Source organism: Argiope bruennichi, chromosome 3 (genome assembly GCF_947563725.1).
Source record: "Argiope bruennichi chromosome 3, qqArgBrue1.1, whole genome shotgun sequence".
NCBI lineage: Eukaryota > Metazoa > Arthropoda > Arachnida > Araneae > Araneidae > Argiope > Argiope bruennichi.
In genome coordinates, this window is record NC_079153.1 from 138,413,476 (window position 1) to 138,430,064 (window position 16,589).

Here is a 16,589-nt window from a genome sequence, read left to right on the forward strand (position 1 = left end):
GGTGGTCTCGACATCACTGTAGACTCTTTATAGCATTCCGTATCGAAACTAGCGGTTATGGAATAGCTACTCTGCCATGAATGTTCGCAGTATGCAACTATCGTTGAATAGTTTTTATAAATACGAGGTTTTGAAAGTGGGCATTCATCTCGGATGCTATCTGCGACAGTGTAGTCTCGCAATTTTCGGCGGCTATCCTCTTCAACTATCTATCACAGTCCTTCAACTTCGATTTTCGCACACTGTTGTGCTTCGCAGAAGACACTTTACCCAGGTTTGTGTAGGCTATTATAAACATAGTCACAGTGGTCCTTAAAATACCCACAAGTTTTGCTGTTTTGGACACGGACGCTCCAGCGAGGAGAGCTCCAATTATCATGCCTTTTTTACGTCAGAGAGGTGAGACATAATCACGCTTTGCTAGGCACAGAATTTTCTCATACAACACTCACAAAGCCAAATGTTTAAATGATACCTTTCCTTTCGTCGCCACTAGGTGGTACACTGTTGGGACACGAGGCAGCCTTTATTGGATGGTTAAAGGATGACTCATATTTAAATGGGTGTTCCTATTATTTTGTCCTATACTTGTATATACTACACACGTAAAAATATTTCAATTAAATTTCTAATTTATTTTTATAAAATTTTTTTAAACACAATAATTTTTACACCTATCAACTACATAATTAGTCAGCATAAAGTAACAGTGTAACAAAGTTTTTTAAACAGAATTCAAATTTTACATAATTAAGAAAAAAAAATGTTACATAATTAAGAAAAAAAAATGTTACATAATTAAGAAAAAAAAGACTCTTACACAAATCTTTATAAAACACAAGGCATACCTCTTTTAGTAAATGTATTACAGCAAGCACATAGATGAAATTCCGACATACTCTGGGGAAAACTTGTTCTGTATTTGCACCACATTCCCCCATAAAAGGTTGACAAGTATAATTCTTGGCAGAACTATGACATAAAAAAGTTCATTAATATAAAAAGAACAGAAGTACATGCTTTTCATTAAGAATCAAGAAAAATTAATGCCAAAACATATTAAAGTTAATATGCAGACAAAACATATGAAAAACAGACACAATTATCCAAAGACATTACCCTTTTGGAATTGGAAACATTTATTTTTTACTATTTTCCTTTTTAAAAATAAAGCCCAATAAATATATTATGATAATTATAAAGGATCCCATTAAAAACATTTATATTTCTGCATGCTGAACAGTTCTAATAAACGAAAACACTTAATCATAAAAAATTACAAATAAATATTAATTGTGTTTCTTTTAAATAAAAAAATTGATAATTTATGGAAATTTAACAAACAAGAGATTTAGTACATTTTATATAGAATTTCTAGTATAAGGGATAAATATAAAAAAGCATACAATTATAATCAAATTCTATATATAGTTAGAAAGAAAGTGTATACCAGTTTTTGTATAAAAGTATTTTATTTGATGTTCTAATTAATAAAGTCCAAAAAAGTAATAAAAGTTTTGCTGTTCACTGATGGTGAGCTTTTAATGCAGTTCTTTCTGATTATCACTGACAGAACTATTTTTCCATATGGATAATTAAATTTTCTTTTAAAATCAGCCACTTCTCTGCAATAGTAATTATTTTAAACATTTCAATTAAATAAAGAAAGTGAATTGTTAAAATTTGCATCTTCTCTTTTGAAAAATATTTTCAAATATTTTATTGATCTACAAAGCATATTCTTGTGAATGTTCTTAGCATATTCTTAATGACGCTAATCTTACAGCATTAAATTAAATAAATTTAAAAATTAAGAATATATTTAACACTAAATTTCAGATTGAGCCAATTTCACTCAGCATATTATATATATATTATACAGGGTGATCAAGAAATAACAGGAGGTGTTCGGAGCCCTGTAGCGTGTTATGTACTGGACGAAATATAGCAACATTTTGCCACCATACACATTAAAGTATGGTTTAGATTAATCAAGGGAAAAAAAATAGTACCAAGAAACGCCGATAAGGGGAATTCTGGCGCTGCAAGCGCAAAATATGTGGAAAAGAATACATAATTGCCAATAGAAACTGTAAATAGCCACACACCAAATACCAATGAAAAACATTTATTGCAGAAACTCAAATTTGGCTCAAGGTGACCATCAGCCTGATGTTCCAATAATTGCATACGGTACACGAGGTTTCAGACGGTGGCTCGCAGCATATCTGCATTTATTCGTCTGACGTGTAATGTTATTTGATCTTTTAAAGTAGGAACATCAGGAACATGTCCTTGATACACAACATCTTTCAAGTGAACTAGAACTATCTCACAACCAGAAATTGCCAAGATTCAGATCAGTGTCATCAGTTAATGGATGTTATCTTATACGAATAAAATTTCAGGGTCCTACGCAATATCTGCATCGTCGAGAACGAGGTATCCGTTTGTTGTGATATTGAACGTGCATTGCTGATAACCTGCTTATTAGCTATCACCTGATCCATAACGGCAGTTGCAATTTTTTCATGCTTGATAACCTTACCGTCCTCGGGCTGGTTGTACATCAAGAATTTCTGTTTCAATTATTACGTAATTCAACGTGAAATTACGCCTTATTAATTATTACAACTTTCAACTATTCTTCGTAAGTTAGTTATAGTCATCGGTCCTCTACGTAACTGTTTTAACCACCGCAATTCACGAAGAGTAGCACTGCCATTTTCATCCCAGCTTAGATTAATAAGGCGCGTTCACGTAGTGACAACGCAATCGATAGGCGAATTCTTGCAGAATGATATAAATTCCCGCAATCCTTCCTTTTGTCTCCGATGTTATGACACAAAGGTACCTGTATAAGTAAGTTACATAATAAAGTTTTCGATCGCAGCTCCAGCCTTTCTCCTATCGGCGTTTTTTGGTACTAATTTGTTTCAATTGATTAATCGAAACCGCATACTTTAATGCGTATGGTGGTCAAATTTTGTTATATTTCGTCCAGTACATAACACGCTACAGAACTCTGAATACTTCCTGTTATTTCTCGATCACCTGTATGTATGTATTAAATCATGTTCTCTCTCTCTCTCTCTCTCTCTCTCTCTATATATATATATATATATATATATATATATATATATATATAGAGAGAGAGAGAGAGTGAGATTTAAAGCTATTTTTAAACATATATTGCTTTTTAATTATAAAATGAAATATACACAAATTTAAATTTACCGTCTGCCCCCTCAATACCTCCCCCCCTAATGTTTGTATTTTTGAATGTAGTATAACTATTTTTACTATTAGGAATCAAACTGACTCATGATTTTATAATTGGTTGTTATAAATACAGGAGGGTTATAATTTTCATCTCAGAACTAGCATTTTTTTTTTTTTATGCAAATTAAAAAAAAAAACATATGTAAACTTTCATGTTTGTAACATATGTAAACTTTCAAAATTTATTACTTTATAATAGTATAAATGTTGTTAGAATCTTTTTGCATGCTATAATATATTCATGTCAAATTCCAATAAAATTGGCTGAGAAAAATATATTTCAGAATTTAACAAAACTAATATGAAAAACAATAAATTTTTTTATGTAATAAAATGATTTATTTAGATAATAGTAAATTTTTTTTTCATAAAAAATCTCCTTTGATATTAGAATCTAATGTGCTCATTTCAATAAAAAGTAGAAAATCCAAAGCAGCCATCCAGCATTAGCATAAGCTTACCAGCAGTGAGGATCCTCAGGATCGTTAAACGTCATAGGGCAAGGAGGTACAGCCGTTACAACATACCCGGTAAGAAAAATTAAGAAAATAATAAAAACAAGGAGGTTGCTATAATAAACATAACGCCCATAATACTGCCACTTTCGCTTCAGTAGGCTTTCACACAAAGGATGGCTTAAAAGATTTTCTCGGCCATAAGAAACCTGAAAAATTTCCCAGAGAAAGAATTAATGTGAGAAAAGGTCATCACTCTATAAAACTGAGATTATTCAAAAAGCAAATACAAAAGAAACCACTTTCTTGAAATATTTAAAAACCTTTTCAATTTTTTATGACTGATCATATTTACAAAATGTATGAAACTACAATTACATTAAATATATATATATATATATATATATATATATATATATATATATATATATAGCTCAGCATTGGTAGTTAATCCATACAGTATTGTAAATGTGACAGAAACGACAAGCCATCAGATGGTTACAAGAATTTTTTCTACATATTAAATTTATATAAATGTAATTTTGTAAAACTGCTATAATGTTTAGTAATATTTCTATGTAGTATGCAGATAATACAGACATTCCTTCATTTTTACTATGAAATATAAATAGTGCAAGCTTTAATGGCTTTGCTTTAATTATAACCTATGCAATGTAGCACACGTGAAGAAAAAAAACACCTCTGAATACAAATGACATTTTTTTATTATGATTGAAATTCAAATAAACTAGGAATATATAAAAATGAAAAAAAAATCCCAATATTTTTTTTATCTTGCTTGATTATTTTTTCTTAATAAAGTGTAATGAGATCACCATAAACTGATTTGTTTGATAATCATTGTAATTTGAAAACAATGAACAAAAATATCAAGTTATAAAGAAAATACTAACATTTGATATGCTGTATATCATCATCTATTATCTGATTTATACTGATGTATGACATTTCATTCTATAAATTTATGCATTAACACAATATAAATATTTTCAAAGCCTATACTTAAGCATAAAACCATCCAAGTCGATTCTTCTAATATTACTTCACACTATTTCATTATCAATGAAATTTTATTGATTTTTAGGGTAGTTTTATGTTTTAAGTTCCAAACCTGAAGGTGTTTTTTTTATAAGATTGATTCTAGTTTCTGAGGTAAATAGAAAATTAAATTTCAATAGTAATATGTACTCTGCACTTAAATTTCATTGAAATTGTCTCAAGTGCAATAATATAATTAAATCAATGAAACAAATCAACTTATTTAAAGAATAAAATTGAAAATAATAATAATAAGTAAAATAAAGAAATATCAACAACCAAAATAGATCAATAATAAAGGTATTTTAAAAAGTAATGGTATGTTAAAAAATACTTAGAGATATTGCATTAAGTCTAATAAAGTGAAAACTAAATAAGCTGACTAAAAAAAATTCATGAAAGAGCCCTTATAATTCAATTTCATTCTGCAGTGAAAATGTTTGAAACTATAGCAGTAATCTGCAGTTCCATCTGCATTGTTTCATCGCTTTTCTTATTCTGATGGAACTTTTTCTTGCATTCCTCACTAAAATTACTGAGAGCGTCAGGAATGTGCACAACACTTAGTAGAAAAAGCACCTTTTTGCCCATATTACCACCTGATTTTTAAAAATTTTTGTACACACATTCAAATTTTTTTTTCTTCACATTTCTCTACTTTGTGGCTACTTAAAAATAAAAATAAACCAAGCAAAAGATACAATATCAGCGGCAAATGTTGAAAATTTGGAATTTTAACAAGTATGTGAATTTTTGGACAATAAAAAACTTCCTAACTAGAACTTTTTATTGGAAACAGGTTACAAATTTATTGGGAGAAATTTATCGAGCATCCAAATAAACTGTTTTATTAAGACAAATTTTATATGAGCTACATTGAGAATCAGCTTATTTCAGTCAACCAATGGCTCTCTAAAATTATTTGCTGTATTTAAGTCCTCATTTTTTTCCCAACAATTTTCATTTGTAAAAGCAAATGAAATAAAGATAATTTATGTATTTGCTTTATTGCCCCAATACGAAATTAATCATCTATAGATCAACACAAATGATCATGAATGTTGCTGGGGAAAGGGCTTTTGCAGGCCATTTTAATATTTTTCCTTAAATTTTAAAGAATGAACATTTACCAGTGAAGGAAAGTGACCGACAGAGTGAAACCACATATATCAAATTACTATTTAAACTGCCCCCATAAAAACCCTACAATCTTTAGGATCATATTCTATTCTCAAGTGAAAAAGAAATTGAGAAATGTTATGGTAATGAATGAGTCCTCCATGTTGATTAAAATACGAAAGATTTTTCTACTTCTTTGTTTTGTAGGCCATAATTTTTACATTAGGATTTAGTGCTTTTTTTAAAAATATATTATATTTTTTAGATACTAAAAGTGCTGCAACTCGTTTTGCCATGCCAAGTTCTAGTATCAAAACATCGATCCATTTAACTCTATTGGATTATTAATATATAAATAATATAAGCAAACAAAAAATATAAATATTGAAATTAGCAGCAATCAATTGAAGCTATAGATATCATTAAAATGTTGAGAATATGCCCTATTTCAAAATCTAGACCAAATTCAACAGCTTCATAATACTTAAAATCATTTGAACTTCCAGGTAAGTTTTTGACGGTAACTTCATTATTGTTTTTTGTTGTTCTTTGTCCTTGGAGAAGTCTTAATATGTGTTACCAAATAAGAAAATAATAATAATAATAATAATAACACTCGCACATTTGTTTTCAGGTAAAGAAGCGTTATAACTACTTCCTTTTGAGTGCTGTTACTATATATCTATATAACCATTACAATTAATATAGAATATTAAAAGGTTTACTAACAAATAAAAAAAATTAGTTTTCACTATTTCTTTTTTAAATTACTAATCGCTTTCGGCAACCAGCTGATTCATTGGAAATATTGTTATATTTAATTTCAAATTTCTTAATTTTTCAATAATTTCCTTAATTTTTAATTAATTAAAATTTCAAAAGCAATACACATTTAAATTTATTTCTAATAATTCTTCTAATTTGGTTTGTGTTTTAGTTGTAGCAGCATTAGCACTCTCTAAATACAATGTATATTTTATTATATAGATTCGAGAAATTATTATATAGGTGAATTTTCATATTGATTATTTTTGGATTGATAGTATCTTATTCCTGCATCTGGCTGGAATTAAGCTGCATTTGCACTCTTCCACTAAATGAATCCTTTAAAAATAAAAATATTTTCCTTTTTGGATTTGATTCGAGGATTCCGGATTGTTGAGGCAAAAGATATTTCTTTCCTTTCAGGTACCAATAAAATAAAACTATGCAAAGGTCAATTAAAGAATTTCTCATAGTGCATGGCCAATCGAGCACTTTACCAAGGGGCACTGTGGATAGCTTTGTGCTTGGGGCATCCAGGGATAAAAAGTTACTTGCACAACTGTCTTGTTCAAAAAAATTTAAAAATACAAAAAAAAAAAAAAAAAAAAAAAATCGAGTTTGTGATGACAAAAAATGCAAGACTTGTCCACTAGCAAATAAAGAACAAATTAAAAATGAAATTTCAAATCTGGAATTGTTTTGTAAAAACAAAAATCTTATTTATTTGTTGAATTGTAAAGAATGTAATTTGAATTACATAGGACAAGCTAGTACTGAACTAAATAAACGAATAAATGACCACAGATCTGCTATTAAAAACTTTATTAAAAATGAGTCTTTTGACTATGAGCTACTACATTTCCAATGTCATAATTTTGATAATATTAATATTTACATTCTGGAAGATAATATTATTGATTTAAACAGAAGATTAGACTTGGAAAATATTTATATTTGTAATTTAAAAACATTGTTTCCTTATGGACTTAATAGTAAATTAAATGGAGAAGGTTACGGGGATTTGGATAACATTTGTATTTATAACAAACTTAACAGCTCTAAAGACTTTCAAGATTAGGAAAACAAAAGTAAGAGATTTAAGAGAGGAAAAGGTGGAGGCGGCAATTTTGATATAATATCTGAGGTATTTCAAAATTTTTGTAACTTGGAACATAATAATGAGAACATTTTTAAAATTAAGAAATATCTTTTTGGCTTTAGGAAAAATAAAATTAGATGGTTTATTAATACCAAATTTAAAGATTTAAAATTTGAAAATTTTCACTAAATTCATAATTCTAGATCTAATCAAATTCAAGCTTAATATAGGAAAAAACAATTTACTATTTAAAAATAAAAGTAATTTAAATAAAGAGTACTGTGTGGTGAGATTTTTGGATATTTGCTTCGAAAACCTAAAGTTACCTAAAATTATGCACAACAGTAAAGAATTTTTTCCTTTAAAGGATAATGCAATGGTTTCAATAGCATTTAGTTATTCAGCAACTTTAAGGAAAATAATCTGTAACTATAATTACTATAGCAAAAATTTAAATAAGATAGACAAAACAGATTGTAATTGTAACAAAGACATTTATAAAGATTATATAAATGCTGACAAAGGACATATTATAGCAGAGAATTATAGATTCCAACTCTTTAAGGGATCTAATGGAAAGGGGAACAAAATTTAGATTGAGAGAAAAAGTAAACATTAAAAATATCTTAATTTATATTGGACAAGATTTGGATATTTTTATTTCTGAATTATCTAGGAAATATAATTGGCCTCCAGAAGGTTTCAGAGAATGGAAAATAAGGATTTTAGAAGAAATTAAAACAAAATTTAATGTTGATAATGTTATAACTAAAGAATGAGGAATTTATTTTAACAAATCATTGAAAAAAGAAATAAAAAATTTAAAAGAGAAGTTTGTTATTACAGTAATAGATAAATCGGCAAATAATTTCGGTTTAATTTGTAAATATTATTATAAAGAACTTCTAATTAATGAATATAACTCTAATGCGACTTACAAATTAAATAGTACAGGAAAAAGGAATTGGATAAAAGGATGCTAGCTTTCACCAAAAAAAACTAAAATTAAGACATGATCTTTAAACTATCCTTACCTGTTCCCAACAATAAAATTTCATAAAAAACCAATAAAATTTAGATTTGTAACTTGTAGCACCAGCAGTTACAATTACTATACGGGAGAACATTTCTTTAAATACTTGAAAATTATCGTAGATAAAATTAAAGATGAAGATAACTTTATAATCAATAGTAACAAAGATATTTTGGATTTTTTAAAAGATAACAATATTAATAAGCTTAATACTGATGATTTTGAAAATTTGTACACTAATCTACCTCATGAAAAATTAATCGGTCTGTACTATTATATATGATGACTATTTAAATAGAGATATTATTACAAAAAGTAATTGGCTAGAGTTATGTAAATTTAATATTAAAGAAAACTATGTTTTTAACAGAATTAATTTTTATAAACAAGTAAAGGGAATTTCAATGGGAACAGCTTTTTCAAGTGCTTTAGCCAATATTTTCCTACATTATTACGAGAAAGAAATAATCAAACACAATTTAATAAAAGGCCGGAGATATATTGATGACTTAATTTTGTTAAATTTGGATAATCCTAATGGTGTTATTAATTGTTACCCAAAAGATTTAGTTTTAACTCAAACAAACGAAAATCAACTTAAAGCTAACAATTTAGATTTAAATATAGAAATTTCCGATGAAAAAACTTTAATAGGTATTTATGATAAAAAGGGATGAATTTAACTTTAAAATAATTAAACATAGTAATTACCATTCTAATTTAAACTCTAAAATTTTCACAAATTTGATATTCTCACAATTTAACAGTATTAAAAAAATTTGCAATAATAAAATTTCTTATATTTTGGCAACAAACAATCTCATTAAAAATTTAACTACTAATGAATTTCCCAAAAACTTTTGCAATACAGAAGTTTTAATAAGAGAAAGTTTATCTAATTTCTGACTTCCTCCAGTTTATTCACTTTGAATTTTAAGTCAACAGATGGCACTTCAATAATGATGACGATACATCATGACGAAACGTGGTAGGCGTATATAACTTTAAATGCGGAAAAATTAAATTTAGTTTAATTTAACGAAACGCATTTGCACTAACAGGCTTTTTTTGCCTCACACTGTCTTTTGGAATTGTACTTTCAATTGGTAATTGTTTTACTTTCTTATTTAAATGAATTTGGTTTTATTTTTATGGTCTTTTGTTTGATTTGCTGTGTTCCTACTTGGATTAAAAAATTTGGAAATTATTTTACTTGTTATTGTATAATTATCTTTAATTTTGTGATACTAATTTTATCTCCAATACCTCAATTTCCTGGGATTTTTGGGTCACGAGGGGTCAGTTTGTTGGACGAAAGTCAGACCCCTCACAGAAAAAATCCCTGGTTTGAATCCTTGCCTGAGGGTGACCCTTGAGAAAGTCTTCAGGCCGGATTCATTTTATCTTTCTTTTTTATTCTTTGGTTGTAAACTTAATATTTATTTCTAATAATTCTTCTAATTTGGTTATGTTAATAACCCTATTACCTGTTCAGACCAAGAGTTAAGAACCTTGAGTTCATGAACTTCTTGTCACATCCTTCAAACTGGCAAATCTGAGTGTTGGTGCTCTAGAGGCAGACTATTTAATCTATATCTATATATAATTGAATATATATCATAAAGGACATAAATGTGTATCTTGGAGCAATTTTGTAGAAATTTCAATTGGAATTTTTAAATAAAAATTAAGCTAAATTTTGGCTTTTATTCATAATTTCTGAAAATATGATTGTGTAAAATTCACGTTTGTACAATTTCAAGATTTGTTCCTTTTTTCCAACGATATTGATTTAATAATCATAGAAATTTTTCTTGATTTTTAATAATTTAAATACAGCACACTCCCGATTATCCGCGGAATTGGGTGGCGCGGCCGCCCAACAAAAATCGCGGATAATCCGAAAAAAGCTAAAAACAGATATAGAAAAAGAGAAAACAGTCATTCCAACTTTGAAAAATCGTTTTATGTACAATGAAACGTAAAATAAACAGCAGGAAATGTTTAAATCACGCTTGATATTTTAGTATATCACTCAAAACTAACCTAAAATGCATTTTGTTAATGAAAACAGAAAAGTGCTTTGTACTTACGAGAGGCGTCAAGGATACACAGAAAAATTAATACATATGTACTGTTTTAATACTGTAATGTATTATGTAATTACAAAAGCATGGCTGTAAAACTACACCTTTTTGAAGAAATCAGTCATTTGTGTTTGCTTCTTGCTTTGGAAGCATTTTTTCTTTGCTTGGAAGCAAAAAAAAAACAAAAACAAAAAAAAACAGTGCGGTAGGCGCGGATAATCGGGAGTCTACTGTATATACATATTTGCCTAATTTCTAATAATATATTACATTGTTGCCCTAAAAATACAAACCATTTTCATAATTTCTTCAAATATTTAATGACATAATTTTTTCCCGCTGCTGAAAGCTAAAGAAGAAGGAATCTTTTTAATAACTGCATGCTTTATAAGATGACTAAAAAAAGGAAGTTGCACTGAATGAAATTCAAAAGACAGATGAAAAAGAAATTTGCATTTTTAATAATGCTATGATATTATGGGACTGTCCCCATTTAAAAAATATGTACACAACAAAAGAATTCAAGCAAGGCAAATTAGCATGGCTTCAATACCAGACAATGTAGCAAAATCCTGGACATGAAGCTATACTTAAACGATTTATACGAATTGAAATATAACCAATATTCCTGGCAAATCAGCTGGTCCACTAGTCTAGAGGCAACTAGTCTTTATTATATGCTGTATTTATATTATTTGGCAAAATTTAATGTGTCCCAAAACGTTTAGAAATATAGATACCAAAAACACTTACCATCAGCATTAAGGGATGATTGTACTTGAGAATTTCTTTATCTTTTACATATGGTTTAACATTTTTCTTTACAAAACCACAGTCATCATAAATATTTGATCCTGTTAAATAAATTATTTTTAATAAAATAAAATTAGCAAATAGCATATCCTTTAATCAAAAAATATTTTACCAGTCAAAACACTTTCTCCTGATTGTGATGATGTATCACTTTGTTCATGATCATCATACAAAAATGGTTTATAGCATGCAAACATATCATCAAGAAATTCATAATTAAACGTCACTTGATAATGAGGATGATCTTCTGGAAAATGATTTTCTTCTATACACCGGCTAAGGACATGTTCAGCAGCATCTACAGAGAGAATAGAAAAGTGAAGAAAAATTTCACATGAGATTTCTTTATTATAACACTTTGCAGATATGCATTATTTTTCAAAATATTTTAATATATAATGAACTATATATATAATTAACTATTAATTAATTTAATATATAATTAATTTTTCAATATATTTAAAAACTATATAATCAACAAATCCAGTTATTGCATGCAATTACAACCAGGATATATGCTTATTATGCAATAAAAATAAAATTTCCTTATTTAAAAAAATGTTCTTTTCAAAACAAAAATCAAATTTAATTAATAAAATATTTGGCCAGATTTTAACCTTTTTTGGCAATATTATCCATAAATACCAATGCACAAAAATCATATTTCCATCATTTTAAAATTTCAAAAATATCTTTATAATGACACCAATATAACTGCTATGAAATTTTTGGTTGAATATTAATAATTTTTTAGAAATTTGTTTTGCAAAATGTTCAGCAATAATTTTTATCACTGCACTGAATTTCAAATTGTTTCATAAAATATTTCAAAAGCATGTTTTTTTCTTTTTGAAAATTGAGAAAGAAAGATTCCATTTATAATTCATGCAGTTTGCAGCAGAAATAGAAAATAATGATAATTTTGAGTATAGCAAAAGACAGCTTGAAATAGGAAAATAGATTACCCACACATTTATGCTTTCATTGTGGCATTTGATTTCATTTGGTAAGCTTATGTGCTTAATAACTAGAACAGGTGTAAATCCGTTAAAATAATACAGCTTTATGAATAACACGGTTTAAAAATACTTTTGAAGGGAACTATAAGGGAACCATAAACAAGTTAAGCACGAGAGATTTATATGAACTTAAACAGCACCAATTTTCCCAATGAGCTAGCTGGTAGGGATTGCAATACCGGTATTCGAAATTTTAGAAAGAAAAAAAAAAAACAGGCGTTTCCTTGTTTTATTTGCCAGTTTTGTTAGAGAGTGTAAATAGCACAAAAAATAATTTGTAACTTATAAATTATAACAGTATATAATCACAAAAAAGTAAAGAAACATCTTATTTATTTAAATCACAAAAAAAGTGTAAATATCACTATTCAGTCTATGGTACTATTACAAATTTTAGAAATGTGATCTTAAAAAACATAATGCATCAATTGTACTGTCATTAAGCCTGAAAAGTAATTTTGTGTGAAAATTACCAGCTGTCGAAAACACTCTTTCGGCATCCACGCTAGTTGATGGTACTGTTAGCAATGCGCGATTTTTCCAAGTATTGACCTCTAAATATCTCATCTTCAAATAAATCGATTTCCCGTCGGATGGTTTTGAATATAGCTGATTTCTGTATTGTATTTTGGTTCGTTGAAATTTTATTTATTGCTACTTCTAATTTGTGTTCGAGAGACAATTCCTTTTCACTATCGACAGTAGTGACATCATAATCTTCTATAATTGAACCGAATTCTTCTGAATGTGGATAGGTTTGTGGGTAAAAAATGTTAAGAAAATTTACTATAAACTTAATCAGATTTGAATTGGTTTTTTTCATTTTCATTTTTAAAATCATTATAATGTAAACACTATAAGACATTTTCTATTTCGGCATGCCTTCCTTCTGTGAGATTTTTCAATGTAATATATAATTCTTCAGAGAGTCATGTGTGCTCTTCTTTCAGTGACAGCAACATGAAATTTATTGTTGCATTAGTTGTTAATAAATTAAAATCTCTCCGGCATAATGCCTCAATAGTCAGTTTTATTGGAAGTAGAGCTGATATAGTTCTGGATATTAAGTCGAATTCATTATCTGAAAAATTAATTTACAGGTTTAAGTCGATTATTGCGTTTTTGATTGGATTTCCCACTTTCAAAAATCGTACGATCATTAGGAGTAAACTGTTGCAACGTGTTTTAGAATCTAATATTAACATATATTCTGTTTTATTTTCAGTTAGTATATATTTTAGTAATATATCCTTTTTATAGGGGAAAGTTTAAATATCTTAACAATTTTTCGAACTTTATAAATTATAGTAAGCAATTCTTGATAGGTTAATATTTCATCCTCATTAGCAATATCTTCTTCAACAATTACATTGTCATTAATTTCACTGTCAATATCACTCTTACTCTTTTCAAAGTTGGAATCCGAAATTTCTATATCCACAGTATTTGGATTCTTCTGTTCTTTATTTTTTTGGTATAACACATCTATTACTCCTAATTGAATTCCATGTGCATAGCACAACTGCTGATTTGCACCGATGAACCTTTCCAACTTTTTTCATAATTGTTGCTCAATCAGTCGTTATGGATACAATATTTTCTTTCAGGGATAATCCATATTTCGCTAATTTAGATTTAAGCAAATTAATTAAGCCATTAATTAGCTAATTACTTTCGCCCGTTATGGAGACATAAAAACAAAAACGTATACTATTTTGCTATGTTCGCGATACCTGAACATATAGTGGAGACAATTTTAAAAATTTCTAGTAAATACCGAAAAATCGGTATTTAAACTTGTGAATACTGGTATTACAAAATTGTACAAATGGCTCAAAATACCAGTATTCGGTATCCCGGCATACAGGTATTGCAATCCCTACTAGCTGGTCACCAAAGGTGAGTAGTATTTAATAAAACGCACCAATTACAACTTAAAATATACGTTTTTATCTAACTATCTCTTATCCCATAATTTAGAATTCATTAATAGAGCATCATATTTAATGCATTATATACAGTTATTTTGAAGGGGAAAAAAAATAACTGAAATACAAGAATCTTTACCAAATTATGATTTATAATTAAAGCAATATTTTTAATGTTTTATAAACAATTAATATATAATTAATGGATTAGAAATAAATAAATACTAAATAAATAAATGTGCATGAAAATTGGACAATAAAAAATAATAGAAAAACACTCAATCACTATTAAAAAGCTAGTTTCAGATAAAATTAAATATTTAAGGAAAATTTAATTTGTGTGAAAAATTCTTACCAGGCATGTGACGTATAAGTCTGCGCAAAGGTGTTTGATGGATGCCAAATTTATTCTCATTTGTTTCATTACGAAGAACAGCTTCCCATTTGACATCTGACAATATTTCAATAGCAACTTCTCTGCATAAAAAACGCATACTTGAAAATGGGATAAGGAATGATTGAATAACCACACTTTAACCTTGAAGTGTGTAATAAGGTAGAAAGAGACTGCAAGAACACAGAAAACAAATTCTGACTACTTCAAATGCAGAATGGAAGAAAAGAAATTTCATGAGAAGAGAAAAAAGGATAAGTACCAAATTATTTAAAGCAAGGATAATACTAAAAAGAAAAGAGGGAATATAAGCATGAAAAATAAAATATCATGTTATATTAGCAAAATTCTACAGCATTGCGTTTTTAAAACTAAAACTCATTTCACTGCTGCAGTATTAAAAAAAAAAAAAAAAATCAGCTATAAACTACCATTTATACTATAAACTGAATCATATGCATATTAATAATTATAAGTTAATTTCAAGTTAATTTTAAAATTACATTTTATTGCACAAACTAAACAGGATACATGAAATTTTCTTCAAAACAAAAATTCAATTTCAAATAAGAATACAACAAAATTTGAAAATGGCAAGTAACATTGCAAAAGAGCAAAATTTGGTATATAAAATTCTAATAAGAATAAAATTTATCTAAAAAAAATATTAAGTCTTTAATTCGCATAAAAGGTCCCAAGTTCTTATTTATTTATTTTTATAATTTACCTAAATTTTTCTTTATGTTGCATAAGTTTTTAATTTCTAATTGGATACAGTTTCTGTTGTTACTTTTCAATAATCTCAGCAATAATGTCACAACTTTCAAGCAGTGAATTAATATCCCAAGTTTCTGCTTTCATTTTCTGCAAATAAGTACTACCTTTTAAAGATTCACTGAATTTATTTGATCTCTCTTCTATTATTTTTCGGCTTTTGATGTCATAAATTCGATAACCCTTTCTTTCTCTAGCGTATCCTAGCATTATACCACGTTTTCCTGGAACTTCAAATTTATTTCTCATTACTTTCGGAACATGAAAATAAGTCACACAGCCGAATTTTTTAAGATAATTTAATTTCGGTTTTCTACCTGTCCAAATTTCAAGGGGTATTTTTTTCTTTTCCTTTACCTGGGGTTACATTAGACACTTGGGTGCTACAATTAATGGCTTCGGCCCAAAATTTTAATGGAAGCTCACTTTCATATAACAAAAATCTAGCCCTTTCTAACAGAATGCGTTTCACCCTTTCAGCTTTACCGTTACTTTCACTATTGTATGGAATAGTTTTTTCATGAAATATTCCTGAATTAGCAAGATAAGTATCAAGTTGTTCATTTACAAATTCTAAACCATTGTCAGTTCTTAATTTTTTAATTCTTTTATCGGTTAAATTTTCATATTTTGCTTTAAATTGCGACAATATATTAAACACTTCATTTTTATTTTTTTGAGAAATAAGTAAAATACATGCCAGAATAATGAGTAACTGGTTAAGAACTACAAAATGACGCATTCTTATCAAATATATGTATT

The 16,589-nt window shown here is 27.9% G+C and overlaps 1 protein-coding gene across 8 annotated transcripts in view; it reads right to left on the reverse strand.

Moving 5' to 3' along the window:
- LOC129962733 (transient receptor potential cation channel subfamily A member 1 homolog) overlaps nt 1-16,589 on the reverse strand; it is an 82,085-nt gene that overhangs the window by 15,488 nt on the left and 50,008 nt on the right. For all 8 annotated transcript variants that reach the window (XM_056076697.1, XM_056076701.1, XM_056076695.1 and 5 more), the window contains 5 exons: nt 15,015-15,136; nt 11,825-12,010; nt 11,653-11,753; nt 3,744-3,946; nt 849-972 (listed from right to left, as the gene is read on the reverse strand). In XM_056076697.1, coding sequence (XP_055932672.1) covers nt 849-972; nt 3,744-3,946; nt 11,653-11,753; nt 11,825-12,010; nt 15,015-15,136 — 736 coding nt within the window. The remainder of the gene's footprint in view (nt 1-848; nt 973-3,743; nt 3,947-11,652; nt 11,754-11,824; nt 12,011-15,014; nt 15,137-16,589) is intronic.